Below are 20,356 nucleotides of genomic sequence, written 5' to 3'. Positions count from 1 at the left end.
TACTATTAATTTCTGTTATAGATATTACAAAACGGTATTACTATAGTACTCCCCTGCATGTTTAAGATCCACACAGTTTAAAACCCACATATCTCTGTATATTATAACCGTCTTTAAATCTGAAAATAGATTTACAACTGTTGTCGTAAAATTAAACTACCCATCCCAGGACATTTTTTTGCCTGACGATTCGGCCAATTTTACTGTTACGTTTTCTAGCTTGTTTAGAATAAGTTATTAACTTACTCTTCAGTTTCTTTTAAATTAAAATTTTTGTTCAAAATAAAAATTTTTGGTTGATCAAGGTATAAAATAATGATTATTATTACACCCCCCAATCTTATGTTTTTTTTTTTTTTTTTTAGTTTGGCGGCCTTGTTTAACCTTGCATTTGCCCGTCCACATAGAGTACAGATCTACGCGTGGAACGTATCCAGCAAAGCAAGGAGTGAGCCGGTACAGTACGAAGGTGAACTGTACTGATAAAATGATTGAGGCAGTGACCAGGATCTAAACCCACGACATCACTAGGGCCAGAAGACCGTGGACTGTGACGCTACCAACTGAGCCACTGACTCACCAAATCCTATACCATATTCTATACAGTACTTTTTTACAATTGCTCCGTACACTTCAATTTGGAGTTATAAGCCTAGAATTCAAGATACCGACGAACATGTCAATTAAGATAATTTTGATTGTTTTACTCACTGATAGTACTGGTGGTCCACATAAGATCAGTACAATTGCATGATTAATTTAGGCAGTTACTTATAACGTACGTTGTTCTACGTGCGATGGTTCCATTCTAAAGCCTATTAATTTGTGTTACAAATATATTACGTTATTACTTTAGTACTCCCATTTATATCTAAAGGTCCATGGTTCGTTCACGAAGGCTTGCACTATCAGATTCCCTTTGCCGTGTAACCATCAATTAATATTGCAGACAAATAAAGGTCCACTTTACGCAAACCCAAACAGGTGTGTTGCGTATTACACAGGCGCATGCAAAAAACAGTAAAAATACCAAGATTACTGAAGATACCCAATAAAAAACCATTATCGATAAAAGCTTAGTAAGGCGGGTCCTAAAATAAAACCTCAAAGTAAAATAAATAAATATATTTTCACTTACATTTAAAACTATTGGAATGGTTAAATATGATGAATGTGATGATTAGTTTAAACTCAAGAAAATGTTATTATCTTCTGCTAAACGCACTATTTATGAGAAACCTTGGCTCAGATTCGTAGATCATATGCTGTTTGGATATATCGTGAGTGACGTATGTTGCGTGGTTCAAAAACTTGACCAGGTTCATAAAGTCCTCTCTAGGAACTTCATTAGCTGCAACAATCACATAAAATGTTATATAGTAATTGTAGTTTGATCGTTGCTGAGTTGTAAATGAAAATTTCGTTACTTACATGACACTGTTACACTTCTTCAAACTTATCACGATATATATTTTTAGTCAATCTTAGCCCTCTCAGCAAAAACCGTAATATCTACTTATGTTTTAATACCGTTTACCTACGCCAGTTTTTTTTAAGTAGCCATTTCAGTTAAGTTCTTAGAATTGAAAAGGTTTACTTAACAGCTGTTAACTTTAATAACAGCATAATTTCATTTCATAACAGCATAGTTTTTCTCATAACAACACGGGTGACGGACCAATGAAGTTCAAGGATTGAGAGAAAAGAAGTAAAATTTTAATGCTTCGAACGTCAACTAATCAGCTGATCAGCTGATCAGTTGACAATTTTAATTGTTTTTGATCCGACTTGTTCCTGTTGTTACTCGCGTATTCTTAACCTAAGTTGGTGGAAGTTAAAGGGAAGATAGATTAAGAGATGGAAATGAGAGCACGAATTGTGCTAATCTTTTGCCACCAAAATCGAAACAAAAGTATGAAATTACTTACCAGCAATTCATTAAATGGACGAAAAAATAAGGTTAAATTGATAAATGAAAATAAATGTGCTTCTGGTTTATTTTGAAAACCACTTAACCAATTTTTCACCCAATTTGTTGTGGACCACATATTCAATGCTGAGATAGAATATATATACTATATTGTTCAGTTGTCAAAAAATATGCAATATATCCCTAATTGTACCTGATACAGTATTTATGGTAAGAATGCTGCTAGCAGAACCTATTCCCTAAAATAGTAACGTATTATTTAACGAAGTGTTACAAACACGTAATTACATGAAATCAGCTGATTATACAATAAGTCGTTGCATCATTTTCAGTGGCAATGACAATAAACGAAAACATAGCCTCTAAGAAGTTATGAGTAGTGATTATTAGTAATTAAAAACCAGATTGTTAGTAATTAAAAAACGGTCGAAGGTAAAGTAGTTTACGCAACTTGCGTTAATAATCTTTACGGCACTCGTAGAAGTTTTTAAATGATCTACTCGTGTCGTAAAGACTAACTTAACGCAATCGTTGCGTAAACTACTATTACCGTCCTTGTTATTAAAAATGTGTTAAACAAATTATAAAATATATACACTAGAGAATATTTGAGTAGCATACATACCGTAGCAGTGTATTTTTAACGTGTTTCTCCGTATTTTACTCATTATGTAGAAAAATAATCACATCCAAACCAGATACAATTTAATAATATTCATTTAGAACCCTTTTTGTTGAATTGTTTAAGCTATAAAATACATTAACACTTAACTACATAGACATTAAAATATCATGGTACTTACCATTGTTTCCGATAAAAGCTATTTCGATACTATTTCCATAAAGTTCGGGAAACTGTGCGTTTTTCTCGGGTAGATATTCAAATCCTCTTGCTTCATATATTTTTCCGTCTCCTCCTACCAAAAAGCTGGAAACATACACTATAATAATACCATATAATAATACGAATAGGCTTAAGATGTCTGTTGTAGTATACTCATAAATACTTTGCCCACAAAAGAACCTTGTTAAAATAATTGTATCAAAAATGATTCACAAAATTTCGAATATTTAATGTATTCCTCTTACATTTTAAAAGTAAAATGTGTTTGGAGAAGACACTGCTTTGACCGTTACCAAATAAATTATTATTAATTTGAAGTGACTTGTCAATATTTTTTATCGTATATCCACATAAAAAAATATAAGCCTAACGTGTATTTTACTTGCTAAAATCATCAACTCAACTTCTGTGCTGTATATATTAAATACAATATATTCTTGCCCATAAATGTTAAATTATGAAATTATAAAAAAAATCAAAAAAGACAAAATTACTTGTAAGCTATATCTGGCAGGTTCATCTCTTCCATTTGCATATGTTGATGCAGCTTGATGGTATCAATGCACGCTCTGTGATCCTTGCAGAACGGTGTGCCTATGTCGTAGGTCAGGATAATGTTCTTGATAGGAACGTTGGTAAGTCGAACAGTCGACTTCGGCACTCGCGGAAGCCAACCGTCTCTTGTAACAGCATTCGGCCGCCTCACAAACTTCCACCCCTTTGGTGGCTGTAACAGATTTTATAAATTTAGTATTAAAAACATACGACATTTCTTTACTAAGATCGTTAGAACTTTTATGAGTCATGCAGAAGACGTTGAAATACGTTAATTTCTGAACAACAATTTAATCGTGACCAGCTACTATGAGGTCATGAAAGGTAACCCTGGTGGATTAACGTCCACACTAGTGATTTATACGACTATCCGCAGTACTATCCTAATAATTAGACCAATTCGTTAATACCAAAGCAAAAATGTGGTCCGGATTTCACTATAAATTGTAGTCACTTAATTGCCATTAGTTGTATGGGCTGCATGGGCCATTAACAGCTGTGTCTAAAGAATATGTTGGCAATAGTCACTATCAAGACTACAAGGTCGTGCCACTCATCCTATACTCATCTCTATTTAGTCTGGTTGCAGGTCAAAAACCCTGGAAGTAAGGTCTACCCAATGTTTTTTAGTTTTTTTTCTGTTTCTTCAAGACCTACATTACTAAAATAGGCAAGGATAGAAATAGGCAACTAGACTAATTAAAACATGGCTTAAAATACCTACTTATTTGCATTGTCGTTATTTAAATGAAAAGTATTAAAAGTAAGTATGAATTTCAATTTTATAATTATCAATAATTTGTTCTGTTTGATTAATGTGCCCTAAAATCCCGTGTTTGATGATGGTTCTAATTTATTTTCCAAAATAAAGTCTTGCTGTAAACATTTCTCTTAAAGGATTTTGTTCACTTGTAAAAATATTGCCATTTACATCCTCTGACAACCTTTTAATTTCAATTGAACCCTATATCTAACTACGTTTTAGTCCCTATTCTTTCATCGACCTTCTCTACGTAGATTCACCACCAAATACTCGAACACGTATATATATTATTTATTTTTTGACCTTTTTACTTTTTTTATTTTCTTTGCTATTCTTAAAGCTGATGTTCACATCTAATATTTGGTTTGGCTGATGTTCTTTTAGCTAACCTAGGTTGTTTCAATGATTTATAACATATTTACTTTTTATACATGTATTTAGTGTAGCGCTGTATGCCTGCAAGGTTAGGTACCCTAATTTACCTTCCCAGTATTTTCTTACACGCTATAATAACTTGTATAAACAACACAAATTTTGTGACCACAAGATCTAGTGAAATAGGCTTAGGTTCATTATAGTCTGTGAACAAGAAATTTAACTTAACTGATAGGAAACATGTACCTTTGTTATGACCTGTCTAATAATATTTTTTTTTACTTGTTAGAACACATTTTTTCAACTGTCATCAAGATGGCTATCATGAGTGGACATATTGTTGTTAGTGAACTGAAATGTAATCGCATCTAAAGCCAAAATGGTTTTCTTGGAGGGTCGTTTTAAGAGTGAAACATTTCCAAAATCCATTCATTTGTGATATAAATATTTCCGCAATTATACAATGTTGATGTTTAAGTCATATTTAATGTGCTGAACATATAAAAAATCATTGAACCCCTTTAAGTATATTATTTATTACCTCGGATACAAAATTTAACCTACCCTTAATAAATTTGTGTCTTTAAAAAGATCTTTTGACATTATTGTTTTCAACATACTACTTACGTATATTTGCCTAGTGATAAATAAATATAAAGCATAATAAACCTCTGAGCTTTAAATAATAAATTTTAAGAGCATCAAATTCGAACTAAAAATTTACAGTTACAAAAAAGTCACAATTATGTATATTTGCGTAATAATTTGTTGTAATAAATGTATTAAAATACATAACTGGTACTAGCCAATACACTATTAACAGGACAAACTATTACCCTCACTTTACAATCAAGAAAAGGTGCATTAAAGACGAAGAAGCTTATTAAAATCCGTATCTAACTTTAAATCCTTTAATTGCGACCCTCTAAAGTGAAAAAGTAAGTGAGCGCACCATTTACAGAGGAGTTAATCTAGTTTCTTCTTTGTTCTTAATGCAAATTAATCCGCATTGCAGGTTTGTTCATTAACCTTAATAAGGCATCAGATGAAGAAAGAATCTGAAGATTTGCCTTTTGCAAGCTCAACACAGTACAAATCAAAACATAAACAACCTGGATTAAAATTAAAATACTGTTTTTGTTAATTTTTAATTTTTTGGATTTTTATTGTCAATTAGTATTTTTTTTCAAAAAAGATATTTTGTGCTATCAATCTTTAGAATCGTAATTCAAGGCTAATTATTAGTGTTAAGGCCTACTTTTTGGAGTGTTTATTGATTTCTAAACAATAAATATACACTGTTGATGCGAGGATATAAAAATCTTTTATTAATTTTTTGTAATAATAAATTTACCTAAAACTGTTTGAAATTAAGAAATTATGAGCAAGATTGTGCAAGTGTGTATACATAGCATTACGTAACTTGTATATAAACATGAACAAAGGTGTCTGCAACATGTAGACAATGCTTGTAAAGTTAACATGTGGCAGAAGTAACATGTACGTTCTGTACTAATCCAGGATCCGCTATACAGACAACAGGAAGCCATCTGCAATGCACCAGACGGTAATAATTATTCCAAAGCTGAACTAACATGCATCCCAAGTAATTTGTGCTCTTGTAATATTACAGTTGTGCTCTTGGATTATAATTAAATTTTATTTACATACTAGTAAAAAGTAAGGGTCGTTTTGAACGCTTAAAAATCAGGAATTTTAGGTATCGAACTTTTGTGTAATGTATTCTAATGTGTTCTAATTATGTATTGATTTCGTATAAGCGTTTTTGTTCAAAACGTCAAACTAAACACATTTAACTCAAAAAAGATTGTGAATGCGAATTTGATAAAAGAAAACATCCGCAGATTTTTTTATTTATAAAAATTAAAAGCATTTTAGCCAAACAAACCTCAATTATGTATTTGTTTTACTAAATATTTGCACTAATCTGATGAAACCTTACTGTAATCTATTGCTGAGTTTGAAAAATCTAACTTGTAATTTATTTATCTGAGCTTATTCATGTGATACTTATAAAAACTACTAACTTACTGGAACATTTATATCACAATACTCCTCGATATTTTCTGGCTCCATTGGATCTTTGTATTTTTGCTGATACATCAGTTCCTCCATTATTGGATCCGTAAGCATTCCCGTTTGCACATTCATTTTGAAAGAGTCCTATTAAACTGCGAAGAACAAAACTCACTGTCTTTCTATGATGATTCTAAAACAAACACTTAGATAAACTAGCAATGATACGTTATCTAAATGTGTGTTTTGATTTCGTTAATTTGACGGTAAATATTTGGTTAGAACAATAATAATTAACAAACTTTAAAATTCTTTCAAGAGGAAAGAGCTGTGTTGAAACTAAGCTATGAAGCTATTTTCAAGTTTTTACGTACGATTGATCCTTTCATATTCATCAATTCAATTCAATCAATTTAATTTATTTCAATGATATCTGGCCATGCTATCAGTTTATAAATGTAAAAAGTTATTATATCAAAAATTACCGCACGAATAAAACTAAAATACACAGTTTTAACGTAATTTTTTTTAGCGGTGTTTCTGGATAATACCAAGCAAACAGCAACTAGTAGCTTACAATTTAACATGTTAAGGGGAAATTACAAACAATTTAACGCTAAAAAAAACTATTTAACTTAAAGATCGTTTCCAAGAACTTTAATTATCCGTTATTTACTTACATAAGCAAATTAGGTCTGGTCACAGTAACTGGGTTCCCTCTACGGGTAAAAAAACAATCATAATAATTTATTTTTACACATTATAGCACACTTTGAATAGATGCCAGTTTTTAGCTTATTTATATACGTAGTTTCAATTAAATATAATATCAGAATTTTGAAATTTTCACCAAAGTAAGATGGATATAGACTTGTAATTATTTTTTATTTAGGGTTGTAGAGCTTTTTCAAAAGTGAAATATATTGGGTGATTAACCAAAAACATATTACCGAGGATTGTTATTATTATTATTATAATTATAATTTTGTGTTTCAAATACATTCCTACAACTTTTTAATTAAAAAGAAATCTGTAAACACTAGGTACTGGGACGGTTATTACAAAGACAAGTGATGGTATGTAACACAAAATCATTAACTTTACGGATTTCAAACCTTTTTCAACTCCCGACAATAAATATACCCCTTACTTGTCATATAATTAATGTATCTAACTATTTTAAACGCCAAAAAAAATTTTTTTGGGAAGTCCTTGAGAAATTTTACTTCGTTGGTAAAAAATGGATTACTGCATTTTGATTTTAGTCTTTTCGTCATTTTTATTCAATAGTTCGTCCATAACCATGTTAATTAAAAAAGGTTTTATTTTTTTCCTTAAATATTTGGATAATACTAAAAATATCGGTATCCACAGATTCTGGAGTCTGGTATTGTAACTAAACTGTTTTATATCACGGTTCATGTGGATCCTTTTAAGTATTTTGGGTATAAAATGATAATTTTAATTTATATTTGGATAGTAAAGATAGAAGATAGGGGAAGAAGAAGAAAAGTTCCAGGGTGTTGGGGGGGAAATGGCTGCAGACTGTTGATAACGTAAAGCCGCCTGGATGTCAGACTGTCTCTGTCTTAATGCCATCTATCTTTACACTGATACGTATAGTAAGGATTAAGAAAAAAAGTTGTGACTACCCTTCATTACAAATGTTCCTAAATTAAATAGAATTTTAGTGTGAAACTTTGACAGATTGATAAAATGAATGCCATTCTGGATTATTATTTGCGATTATATTAGAGTCTTATTTTAGGCAACGATCTCGAATGAATATTTTTTGGCGAATTTCCCATGTAGGAATGAGCTGTTGTAGATATAATGGAATACTGTAAAAGTACTTCAGTAAACGAAAATGTCTAAAATACCTTATGAATAATGTGTAATGTATTCTAGGTCCGATGAAAACATAATGAGAGTAAAATCCGTTTCTATATCAAATTTACGGTTGAAAATTTACTAAGGAAGCTTAATGCTTTCCGCTTTGTAACTAAGATTATAAAAGAGCTTTAACTTTGTGACAAATTTTGCATATGCCACTTAAGTCTATCTGCTGTCGGATTTAATTCATACTCGCGTCAGAAATGTTATTAAAGATAAACTCTGAGTAATTTTGAGTGAAGATTATCTAACTTCCAAGAAACGGGATGTTATGAGGGTTTTGAATTGTACATTTTACATACGTGACTACATAATATGTTCTGAAAGTTTTCAGTAACTAACACGACTTATACACACTATCTTGACACATCATTCGACCCAAGCTACTAAGCAGCCTAAATAGGCTACTAGTAGGTATAATGCTATTCTTGAGAGAGCTCATCATTATTTGGTTCTGCTTTTTAGCTAAATAAGCTAATAAAAATAAAAATTGACTCCTATCCAAAGGTGTATAAATGTCTGAGGAAATATTTTTCTTATTACTGTAAATAAGTAGACTTGTTTAGTACAATCTTTCTTTATTAACCAAAGCAGATTTTAATGGAGATATAAGTATTTTTTTGTGGCTGGAAATCGTTGGTGTTATGTATAACAATTATTATATTTGGAATATTTAACGCTTTGCACGTTTTATTTAATTATTTATTTTTCCTACAGTTATCTAACAATGTACATGTTCTCTCACTGATTTGAGAAAGCAAAGTGGCCAATTCGCTCATCAGTGAGACAATGTTAACATTGTCTCACTCTAATTACTTTGTCTCACTCCAGATTTGCAACATAAAGGCACGAAATAGTGAGCGCGTAACATGCAGGCAATGTCGTATGCGCGCGAAATACGTTGGCAGCACTGGCTGTAAATCAGCTGGTCAGCTGTTGTACTGTTGTATTTGTCACTTCACATTAAATGTTATATTAAAAGTTCACTTCTGTGTAAAAATAGGTTATGTTTCTTCACAAATTTATTTGTTTTATGGTAAATTTAGGAAAAGTATAATGTGCAACTCGAGTTCAAAGTACAATTGCCTCACTCGAGAAACCATTCCTCTCGAGTGAGTCAATTGCTCACTTTTCTCACTAGTTGCACAAATAACTATTATCAACGGTCAACGCCATTCCATATTATTAAACGCAATATACTATTGCAATATATTGCTAAACATCTCGTTTACAGACCTAAGATTTTAAAACTTTTAGCCAATGTTATATTCTTTAAAAGTATAATTTAACTTTTAATTAACTTTTATGAGTTTCTTCTATTTTCCAGTCTGTCATTACAGTTAATGCTAGTTCTCAAACACTATTTCTCTTAAATAGTTTGCTTTAAATGTGTTTTATTGCCAAAAAAATATTAATGGTGATATTTACCGTCGTGTTATGCACGATTGAATTAAAATCTGAAAGTCCGGTTTTCGATAAGCTTTTGCAGCAGCTGGAGTCGTATATACGCCAATCACATTACGGACGTTGGCTTATAACTTCCACCGTATAAGCATCGGTAAAGGTGTAGGTGTATCGGCATGAACAAGAAGCTTTACATATCCCCATATAAAATAGCCTATTAGTATGAGATCACATTAATGGCTTTATAGTCAAATGAATTTTTTAACATGATATTTTTTAAGGAGTTTGCGTGATTTATACAGATGTAAATTTGTATACTTTTAAAAATACATCCTTTAAAACTTAATTGTTATACAAAGTTTATAAGAAGTTTTTTTTATAGCTAAGATGATGCATGAAAGATCATTGTAATTATTTCACCTTCATACCTACTTCTAAAAAATCTTAAATATAAAGTGACGATCTTAAAGAAATTGTTCGTGTCAATTATATTAGTTTTTAAGATTTTTACACTGACAAAATTTTAGATTTTGTTATAAAATAATTTATACCGTGGTGTACCCAGGTTGGTTATACACAGTTTACGCTCCCGTGCTTCAATTGATTGCTTCGTACATGATTAATCAACATTACAGTCAGCTTTATGGTAGCCTTAGTGATTTGAAATAACCAACTAAACGTGAATATTTTTAACAATTCAGTATTAAAAATAAAATGTGTCACATACTTTTGAATAAAATATTACAGAACTTAGTTTTTTAGTGGAAGATTATGTTATTATTTTTTAGATTGACCAATTTGTTTACATATTTGTGTTTGTGGTGTAAGTAGAATGGAAGGAAATTTTGGCCCCAATTATTGTTTTTATAACCATAGTTTGTTTTCAACACATTTTGTTTCATAGAATCTGATGCATCGAGTATGACTTATTAAGTTTTAACTGCATTCGTATGATTCATACTATTTTAAACATTTCCATTTTTCCTACTATTTTAAATCATAATATTTACTTCATCATATTCATATTATTTCCACAAAATAATGAATATCGGTTATTGCTTAGCAATTCATTTTGTTGTATTCTGCCATGCTGTTACAAGTGTTCTGCAAGGAAGGTACCACTGATTATATCACATTCCTTTTACAAACAATTCTAAAGTGTACATAACTTATAAACTAAAAGGGCAGTCTTTTGTTTTTGATATATAATTATATATATTTACTCCTTAGTCAATTTTGAAGTAGACCCACATATTCATCACCTAAATGTTTAGAATTAGAACCAGATTTAAATAAATAATGTTGTGTTCACTTTAACCAAAACCAAGTGTTTTAGTTTCAAAATACTCCTTGCAATTTAGACAAATTTATTTAATCGTGCACATTACTTATAATTTTAATAAATTTACCACGCGTTTTTTATTTATTTTTATTTTATAAACATATTCTTTTACTTAATGCATCTGAGAGTAGGATACGTTTTCCAACATGTAGAATGTGAGGCCAGAGAAGCTAGAATGATCCATGGATGTATAAATCATGATGTTTCGCTTGAGTTTTCCAGGTCAGTGGAATCAGAAGGCAACAAGTAAGCACCTTTTGTATTTTATGTGGTTTTTTAATAGTTTTTCGTAATAAAAAAGAATATTTACAATTATGTGTTTACAATATAATATTCTTACAGTTTTACAATACAAAAATGTACATGGTAATAATCAAAATGTTAGTTATCCTAAATAAGCTGTTTTTTTGTTTTTTTTTAAGAGGTTGGCGGCCTCTTTTAACCTTGCATTTGCCCGTGACTACAGATCTGTGCGTGGAACGTATCCAGCAAAGCAAGGGGTGAGCCGGTACAGTACAAAGGTGAACTGTACTCATAAAAGTTTGCGGCAGTGACCAGGATCCGAACCCGCGACACTTCTGCCTTGGGCCCAAAGTCCGTGACGCTACCAACTAAGCCACCGACTCACCAATAAGAGCCAATTTGAATACTAAAGCTAATAAATACTAGACGGTGCTTAACTACAACCAATATAAGGAAAATGATGTCGTAAATATGTTTTTAAGGATATAGTTTCTAATTAAACTTAAATCTTAAAATCTCCGTAATTGTTTTACAAAGATTCGACATTAGTAAAGTATAAAATTGTGGTAAAGGAGCCATGGCGATATATAGAACTTTATATGAGGTCCAGGTTAAAACCAACTCCAAAGGTCAAACCCTGAAGACTAGACGACGACGATGACAACGGAGCCTACGTTAAACTCCTACGTAAGAATATATTGCAATTCCTGATTCACCGTATAATTTCGACGGGTTAAAGTTTCAATTAAAAAGTATAACAAAAGTACATTTTATTGTTTTGATACTACAACATAAACATTCTAACTAAGTTATCAAACGTGTTGTCACATAATGCATTACACTAAGTACAAAGTTAATTTTCTCCTAGGAAATGTATACATTTTATGTTTTAAGTCTGTAGATGTAGACACGACAAGTAAAATCAATACAACGACAGAGTTGATTAGACACTTTGTTCAATTAATGGACTCTCAACACTCCGGAGAAAACTTACGCCAGACTGAAGTATGGCTTTTTGTTTTTAAGTCTGTAGATGTAGACATGATAAGTAAAATCAATACAACGACAAAGTTCATTAGACACTTTGTTCAATTAATGACCCTCAACACTCCGGAGAAAACTCACGCCAGACTAAAGTATGGCTTTTGGTTTTACACGAGTATAAGAGAACAGCTTAATTGACGAATGTATGAAGCATTTCTTATACAAGAATTTCTCAATGACTCGTTTTTTATGTTAAGGTAAAGCATTGCCGTGCACTTTATAATAATTGTCTTTCTAATTTTTTTAGTACATAGTGACTTTTTTGAAATTTTAGGATGAACGCCATTATTTTAGTTGGTACGAATTTTAGTTGGTATTTGATTATATAGGCGTTCATCTTCATGCCATATTTCTTCACCATTGATGTTTATTTTGCTTCAGGACTTTAATTTCATTAATATTAATTATATTATTAATGAGAATGTTGTTATGAACTAATCATTTTTAGCAAGTATAATCTTATTGATGGACTTGTAGGTATCATTTAATACTAGATAGTACGATATATTTATAGCTTACAACCTTAATAGTATGCTGTCAGATACCCATAAGGTATTTGAAATTCATAACATTTGCAATAATTAAGAGTATAATAAAATATTTGTATAATAGTTTTATTATTCATAATTAGATTTGGATAAACTTGTAAAATTGTTATCTTACGTTATTTTTTGTTCTAAAGCAGACTACAATTTGTAGTAAGCTGTCAAATTTAACAATACATTTGAATTCATTTTTATGCAAACTACTGATATATTCTCCCAACGCCTGCTTGTACATTCTCACATATTTATGAATAATAATATGAATACGAAAGCGTTCTTATGAGTCTCTATTTATTAAATAAAAAAACATTACAAGTATTCCATTTTGTTAGTGTTTTCTTCGAAATTCCAAAGGTACGGTATGTTAGAGGAGTTAACAACAAGTCATTTAAGATTTATGTTTGCGGACAGTTAGTTACGATCAGCTTAAGGTCCAGCCCACCTATGAATGTCGAAAGTTGGTGAATCCAAACAAACTTTAGAGAATTATTTGAATGATGGACTTTTGCTCTTTCCTCCTATTATAACTGTAGTGGGTAAATTAATCGACAGAAAAAGAGATCCAGTTTGAATTATTGAAATACTTTTTTTATGTATCGTATTGAAGTATTTACTAGCTTTTAAAATGATAAAATGCATTTAAAAAATCAGCGAACGAATAAATTCATTTAAATAAAAAATCTTCAGTTTGATATTAAAAGATTATAATGTAACTTTCTTTATAAAAAAAAACAATTCAAATTTATTTTCTCATGAAAAAGATATAGCCTATATTATATTACGAAATGGAATCAATATAATAGCTTCCAAGTCAATCTGTATGTAATCTAATAATTGGGTATAAATATATTTCTCACATAGGTAACTTATTAAAGTTTATTTATTATTATGATTTTGAGGAATTTCATGAATTAAATATTAAAAAAATATGTACCTTTGGTTCTTACAAACAGTTGATTAAATTAATTTGTTGTCATAAATTATAAAGTACAAGCCAGCTATACTTAATATGACAAAACTAAAACATGTTTTGATATAAGTGTGCATGCCTTAATTATTTATTTCTCCTTTATCCTAGCCTTTATCCTTTACTCCTCCTAATGAACCGATTTATAAAGTAAACCTAGTTCTAATGGTAAATAAAACGGCGCAGACACTGTAAAAATATTTCCTCCTTCCTTATAATACTTGTTGACAATTACAAACCATGTTATTTAAAATCCTAAAAATATTTAAAAACGTGAGCTTACAACTTAGAGCAATATACAGGGTGACCCGTAACTCTCTTCAAACGTGTATGTAGCGTTTTTGGTTAGGTCAAGACAAACAAATTTCACCATAGGAACATGGGTTTGTGGTGTCTAGTTTACCGACTGCAATAACGCTATATACATGTGTCCAGAGAGTTACGGGACACCCTGTATGTATTGTGTGATATCCATGATGTTATTAGCGGCTGTATCAGATATTCTGTGGTTCCATTAATTACAATGTTGATTGGTAATCAGTTTCAGGCTTATTGTTGACGATCAGCTTGCCTAAACTAATTAAGGGTATTTAAATATTCAATATTTCTAATGCATAATTCATTGTTTGCCAAGACATACAAATGCAAAGCTAGGTCGAGTATTGCACGCTTTAATATTTTATTACATAATTATTTATACTAGAGGTAATAGAGTTACTGTTTATCTTGTTCCTTTTATCTTTAACTATCTCTTTTAACTGGATTGTACTAGAGTTCATAAACTAAAAAAATATTATTTTTTTTAATTTGTTTATTTAGATGTTATAAAGCTATCAAACATACATTGCTCATACAGGGTGAGTTTTAAATGAGTCCCCCCCCCTACTTATTTCTACATTTCTTAAGATATCAACTCCGGACCACGTCAGATCATTGTAGAATAGTAGGTACTTAATTTTGACTGGGTAAACATTTTTGGCCGCCATCTTGGATCCGCCATATTGGATACAAAGGTTTTTTTCAAATGTAAAGGTAGGGTTGTGACCCGTCGTTTTAAACAAGATTTTTATGTTGAATACGATGCTGCAATTCGTTTTTAAAAATCTTGATCCATTCTAAAGTTATGAGAACTTTTTATAACATTATTTTTAGCCCATTTTAACATTGTGCATTTAGAAACTAAGAACATAATCGCAAAATAGTGCTAGATAAAGAAAAGTATACACCACATAATATACATAAATCCTTATCTAGCACTATTTTGCGATTATGTTCTTAGTTTCTAAATGCACAATATTAAAATGGGCTAAAAATAATGTTACAAAAAGTTCTCATAACTTTAGAATGGATCAAGATTTTTAAAAACGAATTGCAGCATCGTATTCAGCATAAAAATCTACTTTAAAACGATGGGTCACAACCCAACCTTTACATTTGAAAAAAAAACTTTGTATCCAATATGGCGGATCCAAGATGGCGGCCAAATATTTATACCCAGTCAAAATGAAGTACTTACTATTCTACAATGATATGACGTGGTCCGGAGTTGATATCTTATGAAATGTAGAAAAAAGTAGGGGGGGAACTCATTTAAAACTCACCCTGTATATTTACTAAGCTATACAAGTTAACTAAACACCCATTAAAATTAGAAGTAATGGTAATTGTCAGTATTTACTCTTGAAGACACATTAAATTGTGTGAAGATTATAATTTTGTCTTGAAGCGTTTAAGCAAAAGGTAAAAAAAAGTAAAATATTAAAATCATTGTGTAGTAAATAGTTTACGGTCGTGATGTAGTGCACATAAAAAAATTATTTTACCTAAGATTAAAAAAAATATAATGTAGTAGTTAAAAAATGCTGGGGTGCAGATTTCGAGTAAAATGGCTGCAACTTGTTGACATGTAACATGGAAACTCATTTGAAACGTAACGTAAAATTGGATTCTACTATGTATGGCAAATTTGTTATTGTAGTTAAAAATGTCTAACACCTAATTTTCCAAATTTTAATAAAGAAGTTCTAGTTTTTATTTGTAAATAGTATTCTATTCTACCCCCTACAGTACATACAAACAAGACTGCAAACACGACGGACTCGAAACTTTGCTATTGGTTTTCATTGTCACTTAAACTTGTTTCTCAGCTTTTGAATTTGCATACTTGAATGACTTTTAGTGGCCAAAATCCATCTCGGACTTTATTGAAAAAGTTAGGGGGTAGAAAAACATTTGCTCTAAATCCATATGGATATGAAATTAAAACTGACATAGCAATAGGTTGATATTGAAAATCCCCTTACGTGTTGTTAGATATTGTTTGTGTATCTTTAGAAACACGAATGATTACCAAAACACATAATTTACTACATGCCTTGTCTATAATACTTTATGCCTTGTCATATAAGTTTTGTAAAAGTAAATCAAATAATGTAAAACGCTTTAATAAATTAAAACACTACTAACATCACTGAATATTGTTAAGTTTTCCAAATGTGCATGAGCTAACCACCAAAAATTATGGATGGTATTTTTAATTTTTTTCTAGAGTGTCTTAGGTACTACAAGAAAACACCACTTTGATATTTAACAATGGATTTGTAAATCTAACTTGTCAATGTAATTTTCTAAAATAATGAAAAATAGTGTTGTAGATGCTTCCAGGTGTCGTCAAATGTCTTTTCACGAATGTCTTCAACAATAATATGTAATTTATCCAAAACATAAAAACCAGAACTTAGGAGTCCAATTATAAGTACAGTCATTTTTAAATTGTATAATGTATATTGAAACGGATTCTATAGTTGAATAGGTATTAAAATTAGTATCGAAATATTCTTCATACGATGTACATTATACGACTCCAAGTATTAAGTTATTTATTAAGTTTCATGATAGCCCTTACCATTTATCTGCTTTCTTCTGCTACACGTGTTTTTAGCGGAACTATCAATGCTCTATGCTCTACTTCTTAGGCGGAAATATAACAAATATAATTACAAATCATCCTCACAGTACAAGAAGTTATGAAAATAAATTAATAAAATTACCCAAAGTAATTAACACTTTTTTAAGGCATTCATTTCAATACTTAAATAAAAAAATTACAATCAACTTCGGTTTCATATTAAATATACAAGAAATTTTAAATATTTTTGTTAAAGAACAATCACTAAGCATAGTTCTCAACAGGATGTAGGCTATCTCGCCAACTCTTTAGTATAAAATTGTGTAACCTTACATCATGTGTATTACCGTGATCTAATTTTGCCCAGATGCTACAGGAGCGGATAAAATATTTGTCATCTGATGCTAGCCTCGAAAATTTATTATTTATTATTGTGATGATGAGCAATGTATATTTATTAAATTCAGTCTAAGGGAACAATAATAAGTCAAAATAAATCTTTTATTAATTTTCAAAATTTATTGAAAGTTGTATAAACATTTTATCAGCTGACACGCGCTCGTCTCGAGGAAGTGTACTTCCTGTGACGATGTCCCCCACTGTCCTGCAAACCCACAACCAATGAGAGCTTTCCTTTTCAAGGATACTCCATATATGGTAAATACAATTAATAAGTAACAGTAGAGGGGATAACTGTCACAGAACTCTTTTTATAATTTTTAGACAATCATTCCATCATCAACTTTCGAACTAGTAAGTAATTCCTCCCCCCTCTAGTCTCTCTCTCATTTTCTGGTTCACTTAGGTATTCTCTATCATGTAGTATTTCTATGTTAGTATTTAAGATTCTGGAAATTAAATAATAATTAATCCTTTTAGAGATGAACTTGCGTATCTAATTTAAGCATATGAACTTACTTGAGTGTAAATTTCTTGATTCAATTTAAAATGTAGAATTAAACTTGTGTGAAACTTTAACGTTTTATTTCTTCTTTGGTTTTATCCTATTAACTTAGTTAACCATGCTGGTCAGGCATAACAATTGGTGTCAGAAGTGGTGGATTAGTATTTGATTTCCAGATATCAAAGCAGTATTATTAAGCAATGTTCTTTGGTCTTTTATATTAAATTAAGTATTATGATTGTCAATGAGTGTTAGTCAGTCTGTATCGAGAAATTTGTTAAGAACAGGGGTTCCCCCTACACTCTTGGTGCATTTAGAGTCAGTTCAAAGGGAGTATTTTTATAAGTACATTGGACAGGACGTAAAAATTGACCTTTGGGTGGGAGTAAAATTACCTTCGGGATTTTATTATTGGGTGTTAACTTTGGATGGTATAATTGCTAATAGTCGTTGGGTAAGATCAAGCTTTGGTTGTACCCGTAAAAAGGTAGATGTAAGGAAAATTTCTGGAAAGGTGTTGATAAGATCCAAGGCTGATTCGGTTTGGTCATATTGTAAGGGTAATGCCGCGTGGGTTGCCCAGGTTTACAGGCGACAGGTAGTAAGTTGCTAAGCTGGGGAACAAAAGCTCAAAAAGTGAATCAAAAACTTTTATGGAAAAGAGGTCGTTTGGTCGGCCGCCGAATTCGGGGTTAGGAACAACGAGCGTAACCGAGATTAAATCAGAACTTTTTACAAAGATCGGAACTAGATCGGCTGTTATTACGGCACACTACGAGCATATCCAGCCGAGAGGGAGTAATGCCTCAGGTGGGAATGTAAAGTCCGTTACTTTTTCAGGGCTTGATTTTGAATGTAAAGACGAAGTGATATATGACGTGCCGAAGCAAATAACAAAATTGTAGTCAATGTCGGACAACTTCCTGGACGAATTTCTCGGCATAGTACAAGAGGTAGAGTCGACACCTTTTGAGAATTTGCCTAATGTAAGTGACGTTATTTCTAGGGTAGTTGCGGAACTAGTATCTGAGGAGGATTTACTCCAAATAGCATCCCTTTTGGGGGACATAGACTTGGATTGTCTTAGGGTTTATTTGTATGAAGATGTTCTAATGTTAGTTACTGGCATTCCGGGATTCTGGGAAATAATACGGGAATACGTAAAGACGATTTTAATATTTGAACGTTTTCTAGGATTATAATCTGCATGACGGTGATAAGGATTTAATGGGTTCATGGGTTTCTGAGTTTTGGGTAGCTCTTGCCATTATTCATATTTGCATATTTTTGTTAATTTTCTTTTGTACAAGATCAAAATAAGAGCTTATTTCAATGTCTGATCCAATCTATTATTTGCCTATTCAAAATCCGGACCTGATTCTAGAAGGTTGTGAGTCCTTACTTCGATCCTTAGTACAACGTATCATCGAAAAATACATAAACGGTGGGCGAACCAATTATACGAATGAAACTAATGTATCACGTGTAAAAGTCACACAGATCGTGATAGATTTCTTAGACTAGTCGTGTCAGATGGGACTGTGTTGTAATCTTGTTTGTTTTGTCGGTGGTCTAGTCATAGCCATTATATTAGTTATCTGGTCTATAGTGGGCTTGGGTTGTTATCGCTGTGCGTTGTCCTGTTATCTCGGAGACCGTATTTTTATCAGTGACGAGACGACTACCAGTGCACCGCGTTACTAAATACTTGTACAGATTAGTATTTTCCGTAAGAGAAAGATGGTACGAACACCCCCGCCGTTACCACTTCCACCAGGAAGGGGCAACAATCAGCAAGCGAATGAGGAGGACAATGCAAACCAATTAGGGCAACCGTTAGCTCAGGCAGCACATCAAGCCGCTGCACCGGCAGTAGCACCACTGGTGCCGACAAGACTATACGATCTGTCGGTAGCGAACCTTATCGAAGTATTTAGGGGTGATGGAACAGGCCCTACCGTGAAAGAATTTTTCCGTTTGTTTGAGAGCGCGTCCGCCACAGGGCGATGGGCGAAGGAGGATATGGTGAGGATTTTACAGCTTAAAGTTAAGGGTTCTGCCTCCACATTTTTGTCCACATTGTTAGACCGGTATGGGGCCGAGGTTGAGTATGAAGTCCTTAAAAGGGAAATTGTTGAACGGTTTACAGGGAAGCATACCCAACACTATCATTACTCCAACCTTACTAACGCAGTTCAGATGAAAAATGAAAGTGTCGAGGCTTTCGCTGATAGGATTAGGCGGTTGGGCACACTAACTATAACACCGAGGGAGGACATGGCGGAACAGCGTATTGTGAGGGAGGAGGCTGAGAAACGAATGTTGCATGCTTTTCTGCATGGGTTGACTGGGGTTACGGGACAGGTAACTCGTCACAAATTCCCTGAGCGATGGGAAGAAGCGGTCCAATACGCAGTCATGGTGGCCGCGGATGAAAGAAGCCACCCTTCGCGCGACCCGAGACCAGTGTTTTCAACCCTGGCAACATGTTTCAATTGCAAGCGACCAGGTCATATGGCTCGTGACTGTAGGGCTCCCAGACAGGGTAATACTGCTGATGGAGGTAGATATGACAGGAGTACGAACTATGGGCCAGGTCAGA

The 20,356-nt window shown here is 32.1% G+C and overlaps 1 protein-coding gene across 1 annotated transcript; it reads right to left on the bottom strand.

Annotated features, from left to right (window-relative positions):
• Positions 1-1,163: 1,163 nt before the first annotated feature.
• LOC128985946 (peptidoglycan-recognition protein 1-like) lies at positions 1,164-6,669 on the bottom strand. Its single transcript, XM_054405953.1, has 4 exons — positions 6,520-6,669; positions 3,269-3,501; positions 2,734-2,858; positions 1,164-1,351 (listed from the first exon to the last, which is right to left on the bottom strand). The coding sequence occupies exons 1-4, from the start codon at positions 6,637-6,639 to the stop codon at positions 1,206-1,208; spliced, it is 624 nt and encodes a 207-aa protein (XP_054261928.1). The 5' UTR covers positions 6,640-6,669; the 3' UTR covers positions 1,164-1,205.
• Positions 6,670-20,356: the final 13,687 nt, after the last annotated feature.

This window comes from Macrosteles quadrilineatus, unplaced genomic scaffold (genome assembly GCF_028750875.1).
Source record: "Macrosteles quadrilineatus isolate MER2022 unplaced genomic scaffold, UCM_ALF_1.0 Scaffold_2__2_contigs__length_208266976, whole genome shotgun sequence".
In the NCBI taxonomy this organism is placed as follows: domain Eukaryota; kingdom Metazoa; phylum Arthropoda; class Insecta; order Hemiptera; family Cicadellidae; genus Macrosteles; species Macrosteles quadrilineatus.
This window is presented reverse-complemented; position numbering and strand designations above follow the sequence as displayed.

Coding starts and splice junctions, on each gene's coding strand:
- LOC128985946 (XM_054405953.1), bottom strand. CDS start 6,639: ATGAATGTGCAAACGGGAATGCTTACGGATCCAATAATGGAGGAACTG. Junction 3,502..6,519: donor ATTGTGATATAAATGTTCCA/GTAAGTTAGTAG, acceptor AATCTGTTACAG/CCACCAAAGGGGTGGAAGTT. Junction 2,859..3,268: donor CTGCCAGATATAGCTTACAA/GTAATTTTGTCT, acceptor GTATGTTTCCAG/CTTTTTGGTAGGAGGAGACG.